The sequence below is a fragment of the Sorex araneus genome, chromosome 8 (assembly GCF_027595985.1).
Source record: "Sorex araneus isolate mSorAra2 chromosome 8, mSorAra2.pri, whole genome shotgun sequence".
NCBI lineage: Eukaryota > Metazoa > Chordata > Mammalia > Eulipotyphla > Soricidae > Sorex > Sorex araneus.
The window spans coordinates 53,320,712-53,348,049 of NC_073309.1; the positions used below are offsets into that span (position 1 = coordinate 53,320,712).

At 56.5% G+C, this 27,338-nt stretch overlaps 2 protein-coding genes across 2 annotated transcripts in view; one reads left to right on the forward strand and one right to left on the reverse strand.

Annotated features, from left to right (window-relative positions):
- SYT3 (synaptotagmin 3) lies at positions 1-13,253 on the reverse strand. The gene is made up of 10 exons (XM_055145113.1): positions 12,580-13,253; positions 11,141-11,303; positions 8,249-8,762; positions 6,331-6,694; positions 5,772-5,990; positions 4,361-4,481; positions 4,002-4,173; positions 3,514-3,646; positions 773-840; positions 1-473 (listed from the first exon to the last, which is right to left on the reverse strand). Exons 2-9 carry the CDS (start codon positions 11,289-11,291, stop codon positions 775-777), a joined length of 1,740 nt encoding a protein of 579 aa, XP_055001088.1. The 5' UTR covers positions 11,292-11,303; positions 12,580-13,253; the 3' UTR covers positions 1-473; positions 773-774.
- C8H19orf81 (chromosome 8 C19orf81 homolog) overlaps positions 11,290-27,338 on the forward strand; it is an 18,498-nt gene continuing 2,449 nt past the window's right edge. Inside the window, exons 1-7 of the mRNA XM_055146467.1 lie at positions 11,290-11,318; positions 13,197-13,639; positions 21,455-21,519; positions 22,021-22,222; positions 25,899-25,971; positions 26,085-26,205; positions 27,175-27,314. Of these exons, the coding sequence (XP_055002442.1) occupies positions 11,290-11,318; positions 13,197-13,639; positions 21,455-21,519; positions 22,021-22,222; positions 25,899-25,971; positions 26,085-26,205; positions 27,175-27,314 (1,073 nt within the window). The remainder of the gene's footprint in view (positions 11,319-13,196; positions 13,640-21,454; positions 21,520-22,020; positions 22,223-25,898; positions 25,972-26,084; positions 26,206-27,174; positions 27,315-27,338) is intronic.

Sequence of the window (27,338 nt, forward strand, 5' to 3'; positions counted from 1 at the left end):
TGCAGTGGGACCGGGGTGTGTTTATTCTGGCGTTGATAGCAGCAGCAGTGGGGGGACCGGCCAGACGTGGGGTGTGGTGGACAGAGGGGGAGACACAGGTACATGTCTCTGGGGGACACGGGGGCTTGGGACACTGACAGTCACAGCGGGGACCAGAACAAGGCTTAGGACACCACGTCTAGGACAAACACCAGAGAGACAGACAGACAGGGTTTGGGGCCGGGAGTCCCCCAGACATGCACAGCCCCTCGTCTGGAAGGGGAGATGGACACAGGGGAGCCCAAATGCCCCCCACCCTGAACCGGGGGGCTGGGCCCACGTGCCTCCCACCCTCCCGCTGCCAGGGCAGAAGGATGCAAGCCCAGGGCGGCCCGCACCACAGGGCACGGACACTATGGCTTCAAGATGAATTCACTGTCCGCGCAGGAGGGCTGAGGTCCCGGGGGCCGGCAGAATCCCGGCCTGGGCCAGACCTGCAGGGACAGGCAGGGAAGGGCATCAGTGACAGCAGAAGACAGCCTGGGTCCAGCTAGAGGCACATTGCCAGCCCAGCACCCAGGGGCCCGTCTCCATGCCCTCTGCCCTCAGACCCAGAAGCCTAGCTCCAGGCCCGTTCCCTCAGATCCAAAGGTCCGTCCTCCAGCCCTCCTCCCTCAGACACAGGCATCCATCCCGAGCCCTCCTCCCTCAGATCCAGGGGTTCATCCCCAAGCCCTCCTCCCTCAGACCCAAGATCCCAGTGCTCTCGTCCCGTGCCCCCAGAACCCCTTACCCTCACTCAGAGTTCTCTTTCTCTGATAATCCTTTGCTTCCTTTGGTGAAGCTGCTCAAAGTCTTTTCCTGGAGGAGGCAAAGACAGAACACTCAGGTGTGAGGCCAGAGGCAACGCAACAGGAGCATTGCCCAGAGACTAAATGAAAGACTTTTATTTTTTGGGGCTGGAGCGATAGCATAGCAAGTAGGGCGTTTGCCTTGCACGCAGCCAACCCGGGTTCGATTCCCAGCATCCCATATGGTCCCCTGAGCACCGCTAGGGGTAATTCCTGAGTTCAGAGCCAGGAGTAACCCCTGTGCATTGCTGGGTGTGACCCAAAAAGAAAAAAAAAGACATATTTTTTTCTGGGGGGGTGGGCACACCCAGCAATGCTCAGGGGTTATTTCTGGCTCTGCTCAAAAATCACACCTGGCAGTGTTTGGGGGACTGTAAGGAATGTCAGGGATGAATTGGGGGCCATCTGTGTGCCAGGCAAGTGCCTTCCCCACTGTCCTATAGCTTTGGTCCCTGCTCTTCTTACTTGGTTTTGCCTTTGTTTGGGGGCCACAACCAGCAGTACTCAGGCCTTACTCTTGGCTCTGCAATCAGGGATCACTCCTGGTGGACTCAGGGGACCATATGTGGTACCAGGGACCAAACCTGGGTCAGCCACATGCAAGGCAGGTGCCCTCATATTGCTGTCGTATTGCTCTGTCCCCTTCAGAATTCAAATCCGGGCTCAGCGCTAAGTCACTCAATCTCTCCCTGAAGTCTGGTTAGAAAGCACCCAAAGAGCATGGACCAGAGATACCTGGTCCCCCAGTGGGAGGTGTACCTAACTCGGCAACCAAGATCAATCTCTTGGAATGCAATATTTTCAGGTCACCAGAGTGAAAGCAGGCAAATCATCCTACAGCTCTTTAAAAGTCCATTCTGTGACAAATGGGAGCCCAAAACAAAGGAAAAACTGACAGCCTTGCTTCCGTGTGCTTTTGGTAGGCCAATTGCTCCGGAATGCAAAAATAATTGAAAGATTTTCAAAGAAATTGAAGAGTAAGCATATTAAAATTACATTAGCTTTGAGTGGTTTATTTATACTCAGTACAAAATTTTTTATGTTTACTTTCCTTGGCTTTCCTAAAAGCAAAACCGTCATGAAGAGTTTTGAAATCTATCCTTGTTTTCAAATGAAAGGCTTGCATCCAAAATTTCTCTGGACTGGGCCTCAGAGATAGGACAGCGGGGAGGGCATGAACTTGAATGTGGCTGACCCGGGTTTGATCCCTGGTACCCCAGATGGTCCCTGGAGTCCATACTGTAATCCCTGGGTGCAGAGCCAGGAGCAAGTCCTTACGGCTGCCAGGTGTGGACCCTAAACAAACAAAATTCTCTGGAGCCAGAGATTCAGTAATTTCTCTTAAATAAAATATTTTTTGGAGGGTGCTAAGGAAATAGTACAGCAGGGAGGGTGTTTGCCTTGTACACGGTGAAACAGTTCGATTCCTGGTATCCCATATGGCCCCCCAAGCACTGCAAGGAATAATTTTTGAGCATCACTGCGTGTAACTCAAAAAGTAAAAAAAAAAAAATGGAAAACACAGTCGTCCTTCAGCATCCTTGTGATATTTTATTCTTTTTTTTTTACTTTTAAATTTAAAATAAAATTTTTGGATTTTATTTTATCTCAGCTCTGTCTTCTTTGTGTGTGTGTGCTTTTTGATCCAGAGACTATATAACAAAGCTCCCAGAAGAGAGCGATGCAGAATCTCCTACCCCCATACCAGGCTTTCTTCACTGGGGCCTCTCAGAGGAGGGCGGGTTGAGTTTTCCTCCCCTCCCCATGCAGAGCCCTGGCAGCCGAAAATCTCTGGAACCCAGTCACAGCCATACTCAAGGCCCCTCTTCACACAATCGGACAAGCCTCATGCATGGAGGAACAGGCAGAGGAACCCAGGTGTGCAGGACCCAGGGCTGAGATCTCCAAGCCTGCTTGGATCGGGACTGGGCCTCTTCCACCCTGACTCCCCATTTTCCAGTAGCTTGGCAGTCACACCCACAAACTGCCCCCGGTGCCATGTAATCCCATCAACTGCCAACATCCAGAGACTATATAAAACAGCTCCCGGCAGTTCCCGCAAAGTGGCTGCGCATCCTCTTATAGTCTAGCCCACTGATGTGCCTAAAGCAGCACACATGTGTTTGGTTTTAACATGCTTGCTTGTATTCTCTGATATACATTCTCCGTCCCTCTTGGAGAGCCCAGCAAGCTCCCTGTGGCGTATTCGATATGCCAAATACAGTAACAATAACAGGTCTCATTCCCCTGACCCTGAAAGAGCCTCCCATCATTGGGAAAGACAAGTGAGGAGAGGCTGTTAAACCTAAGGGCTGGGACGAATGGAGACGTTGCTGGTTCTCGCTCGAGCAAATCAATGAACAACGGAATGACAGTGATACAGTGATTGCTTTTTGGGTTACACCCGGCGATGCACAGGACTTACTCCTGGCTCTGCACTCGGGAATTACCCCTGGTGGTGCTCAGGGGACCATATGGGATGCTGGGAATCGAACCCGGGTCGGCAGCATGCAGGGCAAACGCCCTACCCGCTGTGCTATCACTCCAGCCCCTCTTTTTGTTTTAAGGTCACACCTGGCTGCGCTCAGGACAAACTGGCTCTGCGCTCCTGATTCTGTGCTCAGAGATCACTCCTGGAAGTGAGTGACAGGAAAGAGCGAAGGGAACTGGGGCGCACACTCACCTCCACAAGCTGATGCCAGTGCTCCACGGGCTTGCGAGGGTTGGCCAGCATCTCGGCCCAGTGCTCGCGGCCGTGGGGGTCGGCAGCTTCGGGGCCCACACGGCACACACCAATCACCTCATTGTGTCCAATGCTAGAGTTCGGGAGAGAGGCCCATGAGCACCTGGGGAGGGGGCAGCAGGATGCCCGGCCCCACCCATGTGCAAGCCCTCCCCTTCCCTGCACACCACGTTTCCACCAATGCCCGTCCAGATAGATACTTTCCCTGGACCCATCCACATCACGCCCCGCCAATGCCTCCCACACACCCACACCACGCCCTCTGTCCCCGCCAATACCTGTCCTGATACGCCTCCCCCACCACCAACACCCCCTTTTCCCGCCAATCCCCGTCCTGATAGGGCCCCGACCCGCCCACACCACGCCCCTTTCTCCCGCCAATCCCCGTCCTGATAGGGCCCCGACCCGCCCACACCACGCCCCCTCACCAATCGTAGTCTACCACTGCAATGCTGAGCCCCACGTTCTCTACGCTCTCAGGGGCCACGTCGAACACCAGCGCCTCGTTGTACGTGGGGTTCAGCGTGTTCTTCTTGATGGAGGTTTTCCGCTTCTTCAGACGCCGCCCCTCGCTGATCAGAGAGGCTTTCACGTAGGGATCTGGGGGAGCACGGTGAGCACGTCCACCTACGGTCTCCTCGCAAGGGTGGGGGTCCCCAGCCTTCACCCCCTCCTCTTAGGCACAGGAGTCCAGACCTCAGACTCTTGGACACTCCCAAGGGGAGAGCCCAGACTTCCTTCCCTCAGCCTCCTGGGTCCCAGCCATCCTCCCTCAGACCCCTGAAACCTGAGAAGCCCGTGAGGTCCATCGCTTTGAGATTAGACGCCTTAATGATGGTCACAGTCAGGCGCCCTGCGGTAGGCAGGTAGCAGAGCGAGAAGTTGAGCTCCCCAAGGTCTGCCTTTTCCTGCAGATGGGGAGGGGTGTTCAGAGGTGCCCTGACTCGGGTGTCCCCCTCAATCCCTTTCCATGCCTCCCGCCAGCAGAGGCTCAGGGGGTCCACCCTCTTGTCAGTCTGACACCCCCATGAATGACCGCTAATCCTACAGGAGAGATGAGAGTTTTGAGGGGGGCTCAGTGAGAAACAAATATTCTCCACTGAGAAACCCAACTCCAAATTTGGAACCCCAAATTCTAAAATCCCACGGACACCTAACAGACATATCCAGAGACAGTGTGGCCAAGGCCACGCTAGAGAAAGGAGAGTGCAGGACCCGAAAGATGGAGGGAAGGAGACTTTGGTGAGGAGTGAGAGAGAAAGTAGTAGCCGCGTTCCAGGAGGGCTCCCTGGGAAATCACGGGGTGGGGGTGTCCCTGGGCAAGGGTACTCTGGGATCTGGAGGCTGAGGTTGGGGTCCAAGAGAGCAAGGAGCCAGGGGCACCCCATGAAGGGGACTTAGGAAGAGCCCTGGGCACCCAGTATGTGTATGTTATGGTGGATATGGGGAAACCGAGGTAGAGATGGGCAGGAATGTGAACCCCACAGATTGGCACTGAGAGTGCTGAAGGGCAGGGATTAGCGAGCTGGAGAGAGCGAGATGTCCAGTAAGGATGGAGACATAGGCAGGAAGGGTCAGGGCCTCAGGGGAAGAAGAATCTGGTGGGGTATGGGGAGGGGTTTGAGGGGTGCCAGCCCCACAATCTGAATGCAGGGGAGTTGAGGAATGTCAGGATATTGGGGATCCTACTGAGTCTGCAGCAGGGGTGTCTCAGGCAGTGACAATGGTGGAGAACAGGAGGATTTGGGGGGATCACACCTGGCAGTGCTCAGGGGTTACATCCGGCTCTGCACTCAGGAATTACCCCTGGCAGTGCCCAGGGGTCCATATGGAATGCCAGGGATTGAATCCAGGTCAGCAGCGTGCAAGGCAAGCACCCTCCCAGATCCAGCCCAGAGCAGGAGGATTTGATTAGAGTTAGCAGTTCAGGGCGTGGCGAAGGGAGGGGGAGATGGAGGCTCAGGTGCTGAGGTCAGGGGTGAGCTGGTCAGAAGAGAAAAAGTAGGAGTGGAGGGATCAGAAAGGTCAAATCTGGGTCAAAGGGCAAGAGTCCGGGGTTGGGGGCCCAGTCTATCATGGGCGGGGAGGCTGTCAGAGTTGGGCCCACCAGGGTGGATGGCACCCGGGGTGTGTGGGCTTGCTTACACCTTATCCCCTCTTCTTTGCAGTATTTCAACCATATATCAGGGGCCACTGACCGAGCCTCCCTCCATAATGTCCCTCCACAGTGGGCGGTCGGGGGGCTGCTCGGCCAGCTCCAGGAGGTTGTCCAGGACCACCTGGCCGATGAGGTCGTGCCGGGAGAAACGGTCAAAGTCGTAGACACTGAAGTGCAGCTTACGCTGTGCCAACTCGGCCAGGGGCACCGGGAACTGAAAGGTCTCATTAAACACGGGGTTCAGAGTCTTCCTGTGCACCTGGGGCAAGGAGGAACATGGACATCATTATCTACCAGGCCTCCAGCCCCCATGATCTCAGGCCCTGTAGGGGCAGCATAGCGTGAGGCAGATCAGAAGTGACCTAAGGACAGCAGGGGGATGGTCCCGGGAACACTGGTGGCGGTGATGGAGCAGCGACCTGACATCAAGACCACAAACATTAACAGTATTGCAATCATGTGACCTAAACTACACTGAAATGCCTCAGCTGCTTCTTACCTCAGACCCCCCAGCCTCCTCCCTCAGACTCAGGGATCCTGGCCCCCAACTCACCCTCTTAGACCCAGAGACCCGTTCCAGCCCCCGGAGGGACGCCCACCTTGGTCTGGAACTTCTTCTTGCGGTCAGGCAGCAGGTAGATCTTGACGTAGGGGTCGGAGAAGCCGTTGGAGTCCTTGGCCGGGAGGTCCAGGGCCTGCAGGATCCGCACCACCAGCTGGTCCGAGCCGTACAGGTAGCGCAGGGCGAAGCTGATGCGGCCACAGGGCGCCCCCGCGCCCGCCTCCCCAGGGCGCCGGCCTGTGCCCTGGTACAGCTCGGGCTGGATCTGCCCAATCAGCTTGGCTTTCTCCTCCCCGCCCACGGCCACTGGCACGGGCAGAGCAGGCGGGCGCTCCTCCGGGCCCGAGTCGGGCTGGGAGGTGAGAGTCTGCTGGGTGAGGGGCCGCGGCAAGCCCGAGTACCTGGGGGTGCGGGCAGGGGTGGGTGAGAAACCCCGACCCCATCCCCGGCACCGCCCAGTTCTCCCCAAATCCCAACTTCACTTCTGCTGATTTTGACCTTGAGCAAGCTGCACCCCTGGGGCAGTGCCCGCTCTGGGGTGCCATCCCCTCTCTCCCGACACCCAGAAACCTAGCCTAGCCCCCTGAGCCCCTCCAACCCACCTTTGCCCCCGTCTCTCCTCTCCTCACCCCCCACCCCCTCTCCGTTCTTCCCTTCCGGCTCAGTCTCCCACTGTCCCCAGGGGCTTGTGGAACACTCCAGAAGCCCAAAGCTCACGCCGCCTCTGTCCCTCCCCCTCTCACACAGGCCTTCCCCAAGTTTCCAGAGCTTCCCAAAGGCTAGTGCCGACTCCCCTCAAGTCCAGTTTAGATCAGTCCCAGGCTCACCAGCCACCAGGCCCCCCCTAAGCCCACCCCGTCTACTCTGACCCCTCAGACCTGCGGGTCAACCCTGGGGACCCTCTCCCCGAGTTTTGCATCACCACGCCCTCACTTGCCCACCCACCAGGAAAGCAGCCCGGGAAAGGACTTGGAGCAGGTCATCCCCACCGGGAGCCTCAGTTTCTTTATCTGTATAATGGGAGAGGAGGGACTAAGACTCAATGTAGCAACCGCCTCTAGGTATGGCCTCCCCGGGCCTCAGACTACATTTCCCACGAGGCCCTGGGCCCCGGCTGAGAACCACTTCTCCCATGAGCCTCTGGGTGCGGGGAGTCTGACTTTCCCCCCTGCAGGCTGTTCCCTGCCTCCCAGACCCACACAGTTCCGACCCCCTTTCCCCCCAGACTCAGAGAAGCTCAGAGTCTCCCTCTAGCCCACTCCTGCTCCTGGCCCACTGACAACCCCCGCACCCAGTCGTACCCAGGGGCACCCCATCCCCACGCCCCCTCCTCAGTCTTTGGCCTCAGCTCAGTCTCGTCCTGTCGGCGCCTCTTCCCCACTCAGCTCCTCCTGGCCCCCGGGGTCCTCAAGCCAGGCGCCCACCCCACCCCACCCGTACACACAAGGCACAGGGCAGCTCCCTCCTGGGGTACCCTAGCTCACCCCTAGGTCTTTCCTGGCTACCTCATCTGCGCTGTGCTGGTCTCAGGGAGATCCCGCCACCTGCAGGCCCCCAGCTCTGCCCATGGGCTTCAGCGACACCGCCGGGGCTCCTGGCCTGGCTGCTCCGGGGCAGCCGACGTGGGAAGCCCTGCACAGGCAGGTCTCTGCCATACTCACCTCTGCCCTTCCGGCCGAGAGGGGCTAGCCAGGGAGATGCCGAATCCCCCCTCCATTAATCCTGGCAAAACGGGGACCCCCATGCTCAAGCCCTCATTCTCCTGCACCTTCCGACCCCACCGTCCAGCCCCCTCCCCTCTCTGGATCCATCACCCTGGGACCCCCACAACGAACGCTCCTGTCCCCAGGCTCAGGACTTTGGGGCGCCACTCCGCTCCTCCCCAGGGAACTTAGAGAGTCGCTGACGGGAAAGAGAGAAAAGGAGCCCCTGGTCATAGCGCCTCCCCGTCTCACCTGCTGCTGGGTGCCAGGCTGGTGACCTGCTGATGGGACTGGGCGCTGGGCAGGCCACCGCTGCTAGGGGGCAGCAGGAGCAGCCCGGAGCCTCCCGTGGCCTCGGAGGGCAGCTCTGGGGAGGTCTGGCTGGGCTTGACCCCGACCACGGCTGCAGCGGCCGCGGCCTCTGGGTATGAGTCCATGTCCAAGTAGGAGGGCTCCGGGGGGTCGGCGCCCCCGAGGCCGCCAGGCTCCAGCAGCTCAGCGAAGGGCGGGTGGTGGGCAGTGTGTGCATGGTGGTGGGGGCCCAGCAGCGGATGGCCGCCCAGGCCCGCCCCCAGGTGGTGTCCACTGCCACCGACCAGACCTGCCAGCCCCACCCCCGGGGCCAGGTCCTTGCGCAGGCCCACAGCCGAGCCGCCTTTGTCCCGCCACGGCACCCAGCACAGCTTCCAGGACACGAAGAGGGAGACACCCAGCAGGACGATGCCGCAGAAGGTGACGATCACCGACAGCAGACTCACGGAGATGTCTGCGGAGAGCGAGGCCAGAGGCCAGGGGTCAGGGGCCAGAGCGGGCATATCGTCTCCCAGCCTGCCTCCATTCACCATATTTGTCAGCATTTTTTTGGGGGAGAGGGGGTCACTACTAGGGGTGCTCAGGGCTTACTCCAGACTCTGTGCTGCACTCAGGAATTTTTGCTGGCAGTGCTCGGGGGGAGACATGGGGTACCAGGGATCAAACCCAGTTGGCCACGTGCAGCTCCCCTAACCCATACTGCAAGCATCTCTAGGTGATCTTTGTGCGGGGGGGTGGGGCACCTCTCAAGCCCAGTGGACCCTACTCACAAATTCAGCCAATTGGCTGATAGTTTGCGCAAGGGCCTGAAGATGAGATGCTCTTGGGCCCTACAGAACTTGGGGGGAATCACTGTGGCCCCATGGCCGTGCTCAGCCAACCACAATGTACAAGGGATCAAAGCCAGGTCAGGTGCAGACTAGCACACGCCTCACTGCCGTGCTAGCTTCCAGCGAGGACACGGAGGCACAGTTATACCCATGCTGTGGATGCCGGGGTTTAAATTTCAGCTTGCTGGGGCTGGAGCCATAGCACAGTGGATAGGGCGTTTGCCTTGCACGCAGCCGACCTGGGTTTGATTCCCAGCATCCCATAGGGTTCCCTGAGCACTGCCAGGAGTAATTCCTGAGTGCATGAGCCAGGAGTAACCTCTGTGCATCGCTGGGTGTGACCCAATAAGAAAAAAAAATTTCAGGGGCTGGAGCAATAGCACAGCGGGTAGGGCGTTTGCCTTGCACGCGGCCGACCCCCCGGGTTCGATTCCCAGCATCCCATATGGTCCCCTGAGCACCGCCAGGGGTAATTCCTGAGTGCAGAGCCAGGAGCAACCCCTGTGCATCGCAGGGTGTGACCAAAAAAGAAAAAAAAAAAAGAAAAAAATTTTAGCTTGCTGTGTGTCCTGGGGAACGTAGCTTAACCATTCTGAGGAAAAGTCTACCTTACTCGTGCAGTGTTTCCCAAAGTGAGTGATGCCACCCCGGGCTGGGCAGGAAATGGTTGCCAAGGGGGACAGCGGCAGCCCTGGTGCATCTGGAGGCATTTTCTGTTTGTTGGTTTAAAGGAGAAAGATGTGAGGAGCTAGAAAAAAAAACGTATAGTGGGTAGGGCGCTTGCCTTGCATGCAGCCCACCCAGGTTTGATCCCCAGCATCCTGCAGGGTCTCCCGAGCACTGCCCAAAACACTGATATGTATTGTGTTCCTGTCTGCGAGACTGGAGTGTCCAGAGCACAGAGCCAGGGGTAACCCCTGAGAGCTGCTTGGGTGTGACTAAAAAAAAAAAAAAAAGCATCAGGTATTGATGCTTGTTGTGTTCCAGTCTGTCTGTGAGACGGTTGTGCGCTGGAGCACGCTGCACCTCACAGGCTATGCGAGCAGCCAGCCCCACCGCCCCTGGGTGTTCACCCTGACTGTTGGCCCCCAACATCCTACACACCCCCGGATCCAGCGGGACTTGACTCTGTGGGTGTCCCAGTGCCCCTGTCCTGAACAGTATCCTCCATCAGGCAGCACGTGCAAGTATTCCTGGCCTCTCATAACATCCCCTGCCTCCCAGCTGGGTGATTTCACCCTCTGGGCCTCAGTTCCCCCACTGAAGACGAGATATTGACTGGTACACAGGCGGCGCTTCATAGTTGCACCCAGCAATTTCTAATGACCGTGATGGGTCAGCTTACTCCGATGAGTAAGATGTCATATGAAAGCTGGAGCAGGGCTGGAGCCATAGCACAGCAGGTAGGGCATTTGCCTTGCATGTGGCTGAGCTGGGTTCGATTCCCAACATCCTATATTGTCCCCTGAGCACTACCAGGAGTAATTCCTGAGTGCAGAGCCAAGAGTACCCCTGTGCATCACCAAGTGTGACCCAAAAAGCAAAAAAAAAAAAAAAAAGAAAGAAAGAAAAGAAAAGAAAAGAAAGGCTGGAGGAATAGCACAGTGGGGAGGGCGCTCGTCTGGCATGCAGCCAACCTGGGTTTGATCCCCAGCACCCCATATGGTCTCCCATGCACCATCGGGAGTGATCCCTGACACCCACAGAGTGATCCCTGAGTACAGAGCCAGAAGGAACCCCTGCGCACCACCCAAAACCAAACATAGATGTCACCTGAGTCTATCAATTGCCCCAGGATTTCATCATGTTCATTATCCCCATTACCTCGATGGGGAAACTGAGGCACAGAAAAGCCACCTGCCTGAACCCGCCCAGGGAGTGGAGGAGGGCAGACTCCAACCTGGACATGCATCTGGCAGTAATGGGAATCCCCTAAAGGTCAGGAGCCCGAGGGTGGGGATAGAGAGGACCGGAGCGGGCGGGGACGGGGGTTGGGGCTGACCTGCATCCGGTCCCCGGGGATAGCCTCGGATTCGCAGGTTCTCAAACTCCTGGCATCTGTCACCCGTGTCGGCATCACGGACCCGCGCACAGAGCTCTGAGACGAGGATAAGGGCCCGCCGGCAGAGGTCATCCTCATAGTCCCCTGACATGGTGGCCACCACCTGCGAGGACAACAGGTGAGAAGGGGACACCAAGGACAGGCAGGCTGCTGGCAGAGACAGAGCGAGGGGCCATGGGGCTGGAGTGAAGGGCAGGGATGTGGCCATCAGGGGTGGGAGACTGAGTCAGGGTACGGGAAGAAGAGACAATGGTCTGAGCCTGAGACAGGCGTGAATGCGTGTGGGCACCAACAGGGACAACGGACAAGAAAGAAGGGACAGGGAAGGCCGGCTGAGAGGCAGCCATGCAGGACACACAAATAAAGGGATGAGCACACAGGAGACACAGGTTCAGGGTGCTCGGAGGAAAGGGGCCAGACAGACACGGCCGAGCCCGGCATCGTTCATTCATTCATTCTGCAAGTGTTCACAGAGCACCGGCTGCAGCTCAGGCTGTTAGGATCCAGCGGGGGACGAACCCCACACCTTCCCCCAACTTCCTGGTGGCACAATTTTATGAGGGGCACTGAGAAACTAACACTTAGAGCAGCAAGTGGCTCCAAGGACCCAGAGTTGGGGAGGGGGGAATATGGGGTTGGGGAGATCTGAGACTGGGGGAGGGGAGGCACAGAGAAAGTGAGCTGGCAGGTGGGGGCTAGGGTGGGGAGCAGCCTTCGAGGAGCAGGGAGAGCATGGGGGACAGGGCTGGGGTCAAGAGGAACAGGAAGGGTGCAGGGCGAGGGGCGCAGAGAGGTGCCCATACGCAGATGAGCCCTGGGCCAAGCTGAGTGGGGGGAGGGGAGGGCGGGGAGGTCACAGGAAGGGCGTGGGGGGACCCTAAAGAGACACTAATGAGCAGATAAGACCGGAGGGACATTCAGGGCAGAGATGGGATGGACAGCCATAATGAAAAGGCTGGTGTGCTCTCGAATGGAGGGGGGAGGAACAGTGGCAAGCAGTGGGCGAGAGTGGACAGAATGTCTTTGAGAAACGTGCCCTGGAGACAAGACGGGGTGTGGAGATAAAAGGCAGAGAGGTGAGGGGGAGGGGAGGGGAGATGGGAGATGACAGATGGACAGAAGCATCCCGAGGAAGGCTGAGCAGAGATGTGGGTCCAGAAGGCTGGCGAGGGGCTGTGAGGCAGCAGGGATGAGGAGGGGACAGGTGGGGTGGGGGGAGGCAGGGTGGAACTGGTCACAAATGGTTTAGAGCCACGACCGGAGGCAGGATGCAGGAAAGTGGGGACAGGCAGAGGAGGGCTCACGGATGGACAGGTGCTGGGGGAGGGGCGCGGCAGGGGACCAGGACTCCAGATAGTCCTGGGGAGGCTGAAACTCACCTGCGCTTATCCCCGCCTCGTCCTGGATGGCAGCCCAGGTGGCGGCGGTCGGCCGCCCATGGGGGTTGGGGGGCGGACAAGCAAGTGGCTTGGACCCGTCCCCCAGACGCCAGGTAATGAGAGGTGGGAGCTGGATCTGGGGCTGTGGCCAGGAGTAAAAGCTCGGTTTGAGCTTTACATCTTATTTCACTCGGGCCAAATGCTCGACCCCAGGTGACCCCCGAGAGGACCAACCACCCCCTCCCACCTCCGGGCTCCCAGCGTCCGGTGCGCTCAAAGACTACAATTCCCGGCAGGCTTTGCAGCCACACTGCTGAAGCTTCATACACACCCGGTGCTGCACGGGCTTTTGGGAGTTGAAGTCCTTAATGTCTCTCCGGGATGCAGAGAGGCTGGGATTTTTTTTTTTTTTTTTGGAGGGGGTGGGGGTGAAGGCTGAGAAGATGCCGGGGTCCCAAAGCGCTGCAGGGGAGAGGGAAAATGACCGCGCCCTCCGGGGGTCACGGAACCCTAGATCTTTAGGGACCATGGGGTGGAGAAACTATCTCCAAGCCGGGGGGAAGGGTGGGCAAGGACTCGGGCATACCCAGGTGTTTCGGGACCACCCCCCCTTCCAGGACCACGTGCCCCTCCCCGGGGGCGGACAGCGCGCGCCGCAGCACTCCCACTCCCCGGCGGAGAGCTGCGCGCCTCTGCACCTACCCGCGCCCCAACGCGCCCGGGCCGCCCCCCCCAGGATCGGGCCGGGGCGGGGGCCGCGGCCAGGGAGGGGGAGGCGCGGACTCACCCCGAGCGCCGCCGCCGCCGCCGCAGCCGCCCAGAGCGCCCGCCGCGGTGCCCGCGCGGCTCCGCCCCTCGCCCCTGTCGCAGGTCCGCGGCTCCTCCCCCTGCGCCCCCTCCCGACTCCCCCTCCCCCCCGAACCTGCGGCTCGAGGCCGAGTCGCGCGGCCGCCGCGAGGCTGGAGTGAGCAGCGGCCGGGCCACCGGCCTCTGGCCACGGGCCACCGCACGCAGCGCGCGCGCAGCCCGAACTCCGAGGTCGGGGGTCCAGCTCCCGAGGGTGCCAGGGCACCTAAACCGGCAGCCGGCCCATAAATCTGCCTGCCACTCCTTCCCCCGGGACCCGGGCCCTGGAAGTCCAGTCCTCCCGACCCTCCTCCTCGCTACCGGGACAAGGGTGCCGCGAGCCGCAAGCCGCAGCCCCTGCACCCGGGACACGGGGCGTGGATGCAGTTCCGAGGAACTGGAGGACGGGTTGGTGGGGGACGAGGCGGAACCGCAGAGCCGGCGGTGCTGAAGGCGCAGCAGGGACGCTAGTTCGAGCCTGGGGCCAGCTCCTGGAGCTCCTCCCGCGCTCCAGCTCCGCATCCCCAGCGGAAGTACAGATTCAATAAATTCCTTTCCTAAGGGACCCAGGGGTTTGGAAAAAAAAAAAAAACCACCTAAAAAACAAAAGCGCAACAACAAGCAATAGCGATTAAGCATTGGCACCAAGGAAGCGCTTAATGAATATTTCTTAAAAGCAAGTAAGGGTTCCCGGGGTATTAATAGCAGTTAACGATGATTGTCCCCAACTGGGAAGCAGCCCTGGCCTCCATGCTTTGAAAGCAATTTCTCGTTTATTTTTTACTTTGGTCCTGCACCTCGCATGCGCTTATGCGATTTCTATTTCTGAGTCAGGCCTGCTGAGGAGTCCAGAGCTATGGAGTCACATGAGGGTGCATCAAGGTCTCCCAAGCATCCTCCGTGCTTCCTCCCTCCCTGTCACACCTATATAATAGATCATCTTCCTGAAAAGTTGTTGGCGGGGACTGCAGAGGGTTAGGGTGCTCGCTCTCGGTCCTGAATCCCAGCACCACTGCAGCTGAGGCCACCTCTTTCCCCACCTCCACAACTGGCTTAAGACCAGACCCACAAACCCTCCCTCTTCTCCTTTCCCCAAAGTTAACAACTCGGGGGCCGGAGAGGTAGTACAGTGGGGAGGGCATTTGCCTTGCCTGTAGCCCACCCAGACCCAGATTCCCTCAGAGGTCTCCCATATAGTCCTGTACCCCTGCCAGGAGTGATTCCTGAGTGCAGAACCAGGAGTCACCCCTGAGTGCCACTGGGTGTGGTTCCCCAAGTGTACAACTTGTGGGTGGGTGGTGTCAGGGATGGGTGCTAGAAGGATCCAGCAGGACCCCCGGTGATTTCTTCTTTTTATTTATTTTTCTGGAAGGGGGGCGCTATGCTAAATCAATTTGGAACCGTCTGCTCCAGATTAACCCCCAATCCTAGGTAAGTCCTTTGAATGTTGCTCCTGGACCACTTAGCACTGATTTTCTTGTAAACACACCAAGGAAATGAATAGGATTGATCAACAAGATACAGTAACAGTACAATACTGTCCTTTCTGCCCCCCTCCACTTCCTGAGGATTTTCTTGGTAATATTTTCCTGTTGGTTTTGGAGAAGTGTTGGGACCACAGACCCTGGTGCTCCGTGGCTATTCCTGGCTCTGTGCTCAGGAGTGGTGCTCAGAAGGAATGCAGGTGCGTTGCCTCCAGCCCAGTTTCTTCCTCTGCTGCCTAATGTAAGAATATTACCCCCATCTCCACAAAAAAAATAAATAACTCACAGGCCTCACAGAAGGTGTCTCAGTCACTGTGGCTAAGGTTCTTGCTAAGGTTTCACAACAAGCTACTAGTAAAGTGTGGGAGGAATCAAAAGTCACACCCCACACCCGGTGATGCTCAGGGTCAGCTCCTGACTCTGCTATCAGGGATCACTCCTGGCGGTGCTCAGTGGACCAAATGGGGTGCTGGGGATCGAACCTGGGTTGGCTGCGTGCAAGGCAAGCACCCTCCCAGCTACACTATTTCTCTGGCCCCAGCAGTATAGATTTGCAGTTATTTTTTTTCGTGTGTGTGTGTGTGTGTGTGTGTGTGATGTCGCTCAGGTCTTCCTCTGGTGATGCTCAGGGCTTTCTCCTGGCTCTGTGCTCAGGGATCACTATGGGTGGGGCTCACTACTAGGGAGCACTCAGAGGTGCTGGAGATGGAATCAGGGTGATCAGGGTGCAAGGCAAATGCCTCACCCCTGACTGCCTCCACCCTTGCAGTCATTGAAATGCTTCTCTGCCACTTTGACTTTCATCTCTGTGCTAGAACTTCTCCCAGATAGATTGACATTCGTTCCCCAGCAGCATTTCTGTGAGTCGTGGGGGAGGATCTGTGTGATGGGTCTAAGGAGCCCTCCACACGCACTCTTGCTGTGAGATGCTGGCACCCACCAGGGCTTGCCCAGAGCCTCCAGACAGCCCCAATGCAGGGAGAGGGGCTGGGAAGCAGGGGCACACACACAATTGCTGTGGCAGGCACAGATGGGCTTGCCAGAACACGTTTCCAGGGTGATGCTCGGGTTCGAAGACTGTCGGTGCCCAGAAGCATCTGTGGCGCCTTGATCATGGGCCCGACTATGGGAGAGGTGGGCGGAGCCATGTCTGCAATCAGATCGCTCTCATCTGTTATTTAGCTTCCCAATGCCTCAGTTGCCCTGTAAGCATGGATACCTTTTTATTGGGGTGGGGGGAAGTGGCCACACCCAGGAATGTTCAGTGACCACTCTGTCCCTGCTCTCAGGGATCACTGCTGGCAGTGCTTGGAGGACTGAAACCCAGCCAGCCATGCACACAGCAGATGCCTTACCGGCTGCACTGTCTCTCCAGCCCCTGTGTTTCGGTTGTTGTTTGCTTGTTTTGTTTTGGGGCCACGCCCATCCGGTGCTTAGGACTCACTTCTGGTGGGCTATGGGGTGCTGTGGATTAAAGCCAGATTGGCCACGTGCAAGGCAAATGCCCTTCCTGCTACATTATTGTTCCAGTTCTTTTTTTTTTTTAATTGGCTTTTTGGGCCACACCCAGTGATGCTGAGTGGTTACTCCTGGTTCTGCTCAGGAATGACTGCTGGTGGTGCTTGGAGGATCATATGGGATGCTGGGGATCGAATCTGGGTCAGCTGCATGCAAGGCAAAAGTCTTGCCTGCTTGTACTATCGCTCCGGCCCCCTCCAGCCTTTTTTTTTTTAAGCCCAGGTTCAACCTCTGTTATTTTGAGCCGTGAACGAAGTGTTGGTCATACCTCAGAGATGACATACATTTGCTCCTTGACTCTCCAGCTGCACTCTGTCAATGAGGAAATTGGGGTTCAGAGAGCGGAAATATCCTGCCCAAGGTCACAAAGCAGGGAAGGATCAGAGTGGAGATTCCAAGACAGGGGGTGCTGTGTCAGCCCCGACACAGTTTGCAATTAGGACCTCATCTGATACTACCCATGGGTGTTTGGGGAGGTGCAGACTGCTGGTCAGGGGACCTGGAAGGAGAGTCCCCCCTCACCCCCACATTCACTCAGCCTTTGCAGTCACTCATAAAGTATGTCCTGAGCACCGCAGAGCCCTAAGCTCTGTTCCAGACATCAGGGACTTGGGGAGGGCCAGTGAGCGCGAGCAGGATGCGGATCATTATCAGATGCTTGTATCTGAGACAAAATGCTCTCACGGGAAGTTCAGGGTGCTGAGTGTCTCAGAAAGAGGTCATGGGAAGTTTCCCTGAGCACATGATGTGGTAGCCCAGCTTAGGAGGTGAAGATGGAGGAGGGGAGCAGACAGACTCCTGAGGGAAGGAGCAGTGTGTGCGCAGAGCTGGGGAGAGGGCTACAGGGAGTGCAGGACGGTGGAGGGCCAATGGGCTTCGTTCAGGGCCGTGTCCCTGATCCAGTGGCGCTGAATACATACTGCTTGGCTGTGAATGAATGAAAACAGAAGTGGGATTAAGGTGCTTGCATTGCTTTGTATGAGGCCAACCTAGGTTTGATCCCCAGCACCACATATGTTCCCTGAGCACGGCCATGAGTGATCCCTGGGCACAGGGCCAGAAGAAAGCCCCGAGAAAATGAAACAGAAGGGTTTGGGACCAGAGAGATAGTGCCGGGGTTAAGGCACTTGACCCGTGTTTGGCACCATACGGGGTTTCCTATGCCCGGATTAGATCCCTGAGCACAGAGCTAGGAGTAGGCCCTGAGTACAACTGGTCCAAGAACAAACAATCAAAAAGAAAACTGTGCAAAGTGTTACTAAGCATATTGATTGTTGGATGGGGAGAGGGACAGTGAATGAATGAGTGGATTGCAGGTTGGTAGATAGATAGTGAATGAGTGGCTTGCTGGTACATGGTCACAGAAGGATGATGGCTATCAGGATGGGTGATGTATGATGGGTGGATGGGTGGGAGAATCGCTGGATGGATGGTGGAAGGGATGAGTGGAAGGTTGGATGGATGAGTAGATAGCGGAATGGATGGGTGGTGAATGGATGAGTGGAGAGTAGGATGAATATGGGTGGTTAGATAGATGAGCGGAAGGGTGGACAGTTACATGAGCGGATGTCGGAGGACTAGGCGGCCATGACCAAATCACTGAATTAATGAATTTGTGCAAATACCTACAGATTCACATACAAATGCTCCTGGAGATAGATTCAGGTGCTCCACTGGACAGACTTTCCCCTGGGTAGACACAGATCTGCCTCTTCTCCTGGGCCTCTACGGCACAGATCAACACTGAGAAGCAAGAGGTCAAGCCAAGTTAGCCTGGACCTGTGTGTCTGAGGAGCTCATGTGAGCAGGGCTGCCCCCAACCCCCCCACCCACCACGGCACTGATGTCACTGCTGGGCTAGGAATATGCTGATTCAGGGATCTGTGTCCCCCGGGCTGGGCTGCAGGCCAGTGGCTAGCAGGGGGACCAGAGATGGCCAGAAGAGAAGGGGTGAGTGGCAGAGGGAGGGATTAAAGCATCGTGAAAGGAAGAAGGGAGAGAAATAGACGGGCACCGACATGCAGAGACCAAGAGCAGGTGAGACAGATACAGAGAGAGAAAGCAACCCCCAAAGGAGCAAGAATGCCCCCGAAGTGGCAGCTGAAACAGACTCTGAGGGGAAATATTCCTGCCGAGATTAAGCAGTCGGGGCAAGGCACTCACAGCTGCCCTGTGTGACGGCCCAGTTCGTGTTCTCTTCTCCATCCTCTGCCCTCTTGGGTGGCCCAAGAAGGACAGGGTAGAGAGCAGCCGGGGGCTGCTGAATCTGTAGAGCAAGGAAGGAACGGAGTCCCTCGGTTTATTTATCCAACGTACATGTTCTGTATTCCATGGGGCCAGGTGGTGCTAGAGAGCTGAGTCAGGCTCTGCCGAGACTCGCGGGGTGGGGAGGCAGGTCCAGAACCCTAGATGAGACAAACAGGGTAGACAGTGTTCCGGAAATGGAGCCGGGGAAAAGTGCTTGCAGAAAACACAGCTGGTGGGAGGAGTCATCCAAGAAGGCTTTCTGGAGGAGGCGGCATTTGCGGGTCTCTTAAAAAAAGATGAGGATGCCTGGGCACAGGGCATAGGGGAGTCTGGAAGAACCTTTCAGGCAGATGGTACAGTAGGTGGAGGGGGGAGAGAGGCATTTGGTGGGAGTGCTCAAACAATTAATGAAAGATGATGAGAGAATGTGGGCTGGGGCGATAGCACAGAGGGTAGGGAGTTTGCCTTGCACGCGGCCAACCCGTGTTCAATTCCTCCGTTCCTCTCAGAGAGCCCAGCAAGCTAATGAGAGTATCCCACCCGCTCGGCAGAGCCTGGTAAGCCAGCCATGGCATATTTGATATGCCAAAAACAGTAACAACAAGTCTCACAATGAGAGACGTTACTAGTTCCCGCTGGAGCAAATCGATGAGCAACGAAGTAACAGTGACAGTGACAAGAATGTGTGGAGGGGCCGGAGCGATAGCACATTGGGTAGGGCGTTTGCCTTGCACGCGGCCGACCCGAGTTCGATCCCCGGCATCCCATATGGTCCCCCAAGCACTGCCAGGAGTAATTCCTGAGTGCAAATCCAGGAGTAAACTCTGAGCATTTGCTGGGTGTGACCCCAAAACAAAACAAAACAAAACAAACAAACAAACAAAAAGAATGTGTGGAGGAGTAAGGTGGGAAGGAGGCTGGTACCAGGTCCTGCATATTTCAGACATGGGGCTGAAGCGCTGGAACTCCTCCCGGGGTACTGGGGTGCTGGGAGAGGGAGGGCAGTTAGCAGGGGAGAGGGAGGGTCCACTCTTGGAGTGGGAGCCAGGAGAAAACTGGGAAGATGTCAGGGCTTGGGGGCTGAAGAGGATGGAGAAGGGATGGTCAGCATCAGGAGACAAAGGGTTGACCTCATGGATTGGCTGGGGTTTAGGAGCCTGGGGCCCTGGAAAGACATTCCTTGTCCTACTGGAAATGGAGGCTAGCCGAGAGAAAGACACAACGCCAAGGGAAGTGAGGGGAACACTTTAATTCTGGGTTCTTTACCAATGACAGAGTCAAATGACTCCATTGGATGGAGGAGGGCAGCAGGCATGGCTGGATCCAGGTTTGTCACTGGGACCCCGAGTTATTCTCTGCTTTCTGCCCCCCCCCGCCCCACACCTCCCCCCCCTCTCAGGCATGTTCTATTCCCATGTGGTGAAATAGTTTCCAGCAGGTCTGACTTTAGTGTTAGGGGTGCTGGGTCCTGAGTGATTAGTTGAGTGGGTAAGGTGCTTGCCTTGCACATAGTCTATCTAGGTTAGATCCCCGGGATCCCATATGGTCCCACGAGCACCATCAGGAGTAATTCCCAAGTGTAGAGCCAGAAATAACCTTTGAGCATCATCAGGTGTGTACCCCCAAAACCAAACCTCCTCACAAAAAGAAAATTAGGGGTGGTCTCTGTTTTCTAGTTTTGTTCTCTCTGGGGAGAAAAGGGCAAGGCTGGGAACACACTCAGTGCTGCTCAGGGTTTATTTCTTTTTCTTGTTTTGTTTTTTTTTGGGGGGGGTTACACCCAGCGATGCACAGGGGTTACTCCTGGCTCTGCACTCAGGAGTTACTCCTGGCGGTGCTCAGGGGACCATATGGAATGCTGGGAATCGAACCTGGGTCGGCCGCGTTCAAGGCAAACGCCCTACCCGCTGTGCTATCACTCCAGCCCCCTCAGGGTCTGTTTCTGGCTCTGTGCCAGGGTTGGCCTTATATCAGGCAAGTGCCCAAACCCCTGTACCATCTCTCTGGTCCCCCCTAGTTTGATCCTTTGGGTGGGGTTTTGGGGAGCCCATTCAATAGTGCTCAGGGCTGACTCCTGCCTCTGTGCTCAGGAATCACTCCTGGTAGGGCTCAGGAGACTACATGGGATGCTGGGGACCAAATCAGGGTCCAGTCTCGCATGCAAGGCTCATGCCCCCCCCACACACACACACTGTGCTACTGTGCTATCGCTCCAGCCCACCCCAGTTTGATTCTTAATCTCCCCACCCCCACCCTCCTCACCAATGTCCCTGCTTAGACTAAAATAAAAAATCTTGGGGCTGGAGCGATAGCACAGCAGGTAGGGTGTTTGCCTTGCACGCGGTCGACCCGGGTTCGATTCCCAGCATCCCATATGGTCCCCCGAGCACCACCAGGAGTAATTCCTGAGTGCAAAGCCAGGAGTAACCCCTGAACATTGCTGGGTGTGACCCAAAAAGCAAAAACATAAAAAATAAAAATAAAATCTAAATCTAAAAACACTAATACATGAAGAGTGGGGACGGATGCTTCCAGAAAGCAGGCAGGTGGTCAAGCCAGAGACTCTCGGGAGTGGACAGAAAGGACAGCTCAGAGACAGGGATGAAGGTCACAGAGTGGCCACACAAATCCGGCATCCTCTGCACAACTCCTGCTGAGGTTGTGCAGACCCTCAGTGGACATCCAAGTGGCCAGGTCGGTTACTCCTGCTCTGCATGCTGGACCCCAGCCCCTTCCCCCCCCATCTCCAGGGCAACCGGGCCTCTGCCCCCTCCCCCCAGGTGGAATCCAGTTTCTGTTTGAATCTCTGCTGTGTCTAACCAGTTCCTGCGGGGATGAGCGGAGGGCAAGTGGGACCAGAAAGGGGGTGACAGTGGGGCTGGAGAGCCAGGGCCCTGGGCAAAGGCAGCCATGAGACAAGGGAGATGGGGAGAGAGGGCCCAAGAGACGCTAGGGGAGGGAGGGGGCGGGAGGTAGAGAGACAGGAAGTGGGGGAGTGGGTCGCAGAGAGGCAGAAGATGTTGAAGGGAGAAAGGGTGGGGGGCCGGGGGAGATGTCAGGGTCGCTGAGGGGGCAGGAGCCAGGGGAGATGGAACGTGAGTGGGGCAGGGAGGAGAAGAGGAAGAGGAAAGAGAAAGTGAGAGAAAAAGTAGAGGAAAACTGGGGGGAGAAAGGAGAAGTCAGGGGGCAGAAGAAGCACGAGAGGGAGGCGGGGAGGGGCGCGGAGAGATGGGGAGAGAAGGAGGAAGCCAGGGGGGCAGAGCAGGATGGGGAGAGGGAGGGGAGGACACCGGGGCCGTCGCAGGAAGAGACGGACCAGTGGCGACCTTGGGAGTGGGGTCCGCAGGGCACGGGGAGGGGGGCTCAGCCTTCCAGCTCGGATCTGTTTTCCCCTCGGGGACTGAGAGAGACCGAGGCGGCCCAGGGGGGCCGGGACTGGGATGCGGTGTGGCCGCACCAGCGCTCTACATCCCCCACCCGCCCTCCCAGGACGCAGCCAGAGACGGAGCCCCTGGGCTCCCCCGCCGGGAGCCTGTCCAGGGAGGCAGGTACGCGCCGCGCCATCGAAACCCCAGCTCTGCTTCACCCTCGTGGCTGTGGCCTCGAGCGGCCTTCCAGAGGGCCGAGCCCGGCTGTTGGGGCGACCAGATGCCCGGGGTGGGGGGTGGGGGGAGGGGCCTTTGGGCCTCGAACTACATCTCCCACCTCCCCGTGCGGCGCCGCAGCCAATGCTCTGCGTCCAGAACTGCCTTTCCCATGAGCCTCGGGGGCCGGGGCTTGTTTCTCTGGGCTCATCACCAAGACGGGGTTGTCTTCCCCCAGGAAGTTGGCCGTGCTCCTTTGAAACCACTCTTTCCCCCTGCTTCCCATCTGCAAAGTGGTCCCAGTGATCACTGGGGTCTCCCCCACTCTTGGCTCTGAGGGGAATTACCCCCAACTCTGCACTCAGCAATTACTTCTGAGGGGACTCAGGGAACCATATGAGATGCCAGGGCCTGAACCCGGGTCAGCCACGTGCAAGGCAAATGCCCTCCCCACGGTATTATTGCTCCGGCCCCTAATCCCCAAAATTCTTTCTCCACCCAATTCTCTGGTCTCCCGTTTCTGCCTCCAACCTTTCGTCCCCCACATGATTTCAGAACATCTTTCTGAGAGCCAGTGCTGACCGGCCTCAGCGGGGCTCACCGGTACTCCCCTGTGGCCTCCAGGATGGAACCCCGCAGTCCACTTGGGGTTCAGCACCTTCTATAATGTGAGACCAACTCAGGCTCTTGTTCAGGGCATCCTACCTGCACCCCAACTTTAGCATAGTGTGGTCACTTGCTCACTCACGGAACATGGACCCAGCAAGGATGCATCTGATTAGCAGGAAAATAGAAATTTGGAATTTTATATGGAACAGGAAAAAACAAGAGCCAGAGTGATACGACAGTGGCAAGGGGATTTGCCTTGCACACAACCAAGCTGGATTCAATCCCTGGAACTACATAGGGTCCGCTTAGTCCTTCCTGGAGTGGTTCCTGAGCACTGAACTAGGAGTAAGCCTTGAAGACCCCTGGGTGTGACTTAAAAACCAAAATAACAATAATAATAATAATAATAATAATAATAATAATAATAATAGAAGGAAATGTTGTGCTAGAGAGCACAAGGGTTAAGATATTTGCTTGTGGGGCTTGAGCGATAGCACAGCGGGTAGTGTGTTTGCCTTGCACACGGTCGGTCGACCCAGGTTCGATTCCCAGCATCTCATATGGTTCCCTGAGCACCGCCAGGAGTAATTCCTGAGTGCAGAGTCAGGAGTAACCCCTGTGCATCACCAGGTGTGAACCTCCCACAAAAACAAAGAAAAGATATTTGCTTGCATGTGGCCAACCCCTGTCCCATCCCCCACACCACACCAGGATCCTCTAAGCACTGCCAGAAATGATCCCTGAGCACAGAGCCACAAGTAAGCCCTGAGCACTGCCAGTGTGCAAAAATAAGTAAAAAATAATAAAATAGATAAAAGGAACATAAACATTGTTAAGTGAACATATTTGAGAAAGTGTTGGGAGAGGATGTCAGGATGCCTTGAGGCCAATGGCAGGGGAGGGTCATAGGACAAGCGGGGGGGGGGGAGGGGGGCACTTGCCTTGCAGGGAGCTGACCTGGGTTTGATCAATGGCATCTCATGTGGTCCCTGGGCCCTGGGCCCTGGCAGCAGTGATTCCTGAGTGCAGAGTCAGGAGTAACCTCTGGGCATCACTGGGTGTGGCAAAAACAAACAAACAAACAAACAAACAAACAAACAACCAGCGCGGTGATGTGGTGATGGGAGCCAGGAGAAGCCAGGAGGTGCACTGAGCCCTGAAATGTCGTGTTCCCAGAGGCTCCTATGACCACACCCTAAACATGGCTCCCCACTCTAGGGAGGGGAAGGGCTGGTTCTCCCTCCCCCTCTGCCTCTCGGAAATGTGAGGTGGCAGGTGGGGAACAGGGCTGGGGAGAGAGATCGAGATGGTACAAACGAGCAGTGCCAGGACCCCATCGTCACCAAAGGCAGCCAGGAGCACAGCTGAGACAGGAGCAACAGAGCCCCGTGCTAGAGACAGCCCGTGCTGGGGCACAGGAGCTGGCGGCTGAATGATTTCTGCAAGCCGGGGGCAAACTGGGGAGTGTGGCATTGACTCTGCTGGAAGACTGACACTGGGAAAGTTGGCTAATGCTGCAGCATGTGTGCATGCATGTGTGTGCATGTGCATGTGTGAGTGTGTGTGTGTGTGTGTGTGCGTGAGAGAGAGAGAGAGGGAGAGATACAGAGACAGAGATAGAATCTGCCTAGAACCGTACAATTGCATTATTAATATGGGAAGAGGGGGGCAGACTGGACCCAGGGAATGCATCTCAGAATATTTCATTTATGCAAGAATTCTTTTTTCCCTTCCCTCCCTCCCTCCCTCCCTCCCTCCCTCCCTCCCTCCCTCCCTCCCTTCCTTCCTCTTTTTCTTCCTTCCTCCCTCTTTTCCTTTTTCCTTTCTCTTTCTTCCTTTCTTTCTCCCTCCCTCTCTCTCTCTCTTTCTCTTTTCCTTCCTCCCTTCCTCTCTTTCTGTTTTTGGGCCATATTTGGCTCTGCACTCAGGTTATTACCTCTGGTGGGGCTCAGGGAACTCTATGGGATGCCAGGGTCAAACCCTGGTCGGCTGCATGGACTTTGTATTATTTTAAAATTTGGGCCACACCTAGCAATGCTCAAGGGTTACTTCTGGCTCTGCACTCAGGAATTACTCCTGGAGGTGCTTGGGGGATCTTATAGGATGCCTGGGACCAAACCCAGGTTGGCCGCATGCAAGGCTGTACAGGCTGTACTATCACCAGGAGGCCAGTTCTTTTTTTTGTTTGTTTGTTTTGGGGTCACACCTGGCGATGCACAGGGGTTATTCCTGGCTCATGCACTCAGGAATTACTCCTGGCGGTGCTCGGGGGACCATATGGGATGCTGGGATTTGAACCCGGGTTAGCTGCGTGCAAGGCAAACGCCCTACCTGCTATGCTATTGCTCCAGCCCCCAGGAGGCCAGTTCTGAGTGTTCCAAAAGTCACAGACAGGATTCAAACTTGGCAGTTGCCTTGCATGTGGCCAACCTGTGTTTGATCCCCAACATCCCACAATCCCACATGGTCCCTCCTGAGCACTGCAAGGAGTGATTCTTTTTTTTTTTCTTTTTGGGTCACACCTGGCAATGCACAGGGGTTACTCCTGGCTCTGCACTCAGGAATCACCCTTGGGGGTGCTCAGGGGACCATATGGGATGCTAGGATTCGAACCTGGGTTGGCTGCATGGAAGGCAAACACCCTACCCGCTGTGCTATCGCTCCAGCCCCATCCAGGAGTGATTCTTGAGTGCAGAGCCAGGAACAACCCCTGAGCATCATCAGGTGTGCACTGCCCCCACCCCGCCAAAAAAAAAAAAAAAAAAAGTTGGAGCAATTCACATGACTGGGTTGACCAAATAGGTAATGAAGGGGAACAGATTCCGGCCAATTTCCATGGCCTCAGATCTCTCTCTAGAGCCCCCTTCAGATAGACTCAGGCTTTCCGCTGGCTCCGAGGAAGTGGCTGTAGCCAAGTTAACTCAAGGGGGACCTCGCTTAATGAGCCTTTATGCTCTGGAGAGGCCACGGGCAGCCCCTCTGAGGCTGAGTTATGTTCTGTGGCCGCTGAGACTGGCTTCTCCTTCCCCAGGAGCCCTCCTTGCAGACCTGGACATCCCGGAGGATTTGCAGATTTCCAGCTTGGGCAGGTCCAACAAATCCTCGTGAGTGGCCCTGACCTCCCCCCCCCCCCCCCCGGACTCCGCTCTCCCAAGGACCCCCAACAGCAACTCCAGGCCTTCGAGATCCCTGCCTGCCCCCCTTGCTCTCTCCCCAGAAAGCAGCAGCTGCGTGAGGTCATTGCGGAATATGAGATGCTTGACCGAGAGCTCCCGTGCATCCGGAAATTCCCCACGCAACCTTCGGCTCAGCCGCTCTGTCTGTGCATGGAAACCGCGGTGAGTGTCACTGCCTGGGATTTCCATGCAGAGAGGTGGGCAGTAGTGGCAAGGGAGGTCACAGGGCAAGAGGTGGACACGGGTTGAAATCCAGGCTCCATATGGCTAACCGCTTCTGAGTTCCGTACCCTGAGGACATGGCTGAAATCTGATTGTGAATTTGTCAGATTCTATTGTCTGCTTTGTGCTCTGCAGGTGCAAAGAGCCAGGCAGGAGGGGGGGAGGGGGAGGGGGGGAGGGAGATGGGGTGCAAAGAGGGTGCCTCGGGCTAAGACATGAATCTGTACTCAGTGATTTTCACTATCTATAAAGTAACATGTTTAGAGCCAAAAGTCCTGAGAAAAAGTTCTTGCTAGGGAGAGAATCAGCAGTTTGTTTCTTCATCTGTTGGCAATGCCAGCCCTTGGCCAGAGGACTGTCTCACAAGTGCCAGTTCTCTCTCACTGCCCCTTTGCGACTCTGAACGGGGCTGACAGTTCTGGAGGTGATTAAGTGCTTTCATTTGAGTTCCAGCACAGTTTTATACGTGCTAACAGACTGCAGGGCACCATCCACACCTCAATCTCAGGCTTGGAATGTGGTTAATGATTGATATATGTTTCTGAGTGCTACCCAGACTACCCAGATTGACAGGTTGAGGTCACAAACCCCAGGACTCCTAATAAAAAAAAAAAAAAAAAAAAGGAACATCTCTTTCGATCCTAACAGGACTATGGGGAAAGAAGACTTAAATCCTTTCAGAAAACCTTCAAGACAAGGAAAGGGCCTGTAGCTCCTAAGAAATGTGGTAGATTGGTGCGGCTGACAAACTAGAAATCATTTATTGACTTTGGCAAATCAGAGTGGCGAGGACAAACTTCCTAAGATTCTGTTACTCTCATTCCACCTGGATCTGCAGGTGGGGGAAGGGGGGCCGAGGGTCCTCTGAACCAGGGTCACCAGCTGAGGCTGTCTGTCCGACTCCCCTAGCCCGAGGAGGACCTTACCCACCTAGACGTGCTGGAGGCGCTGGAAGCCGTGTTACCCGGGGCCATGGAGAGCGGGCACGTAGCCAGCATCCGCTTTGAAAATATGAACGTGATCTGTGGGACTGCTGGACGCCGGGACCGGTGAGCCGGCGCAGGCCCTGGCCT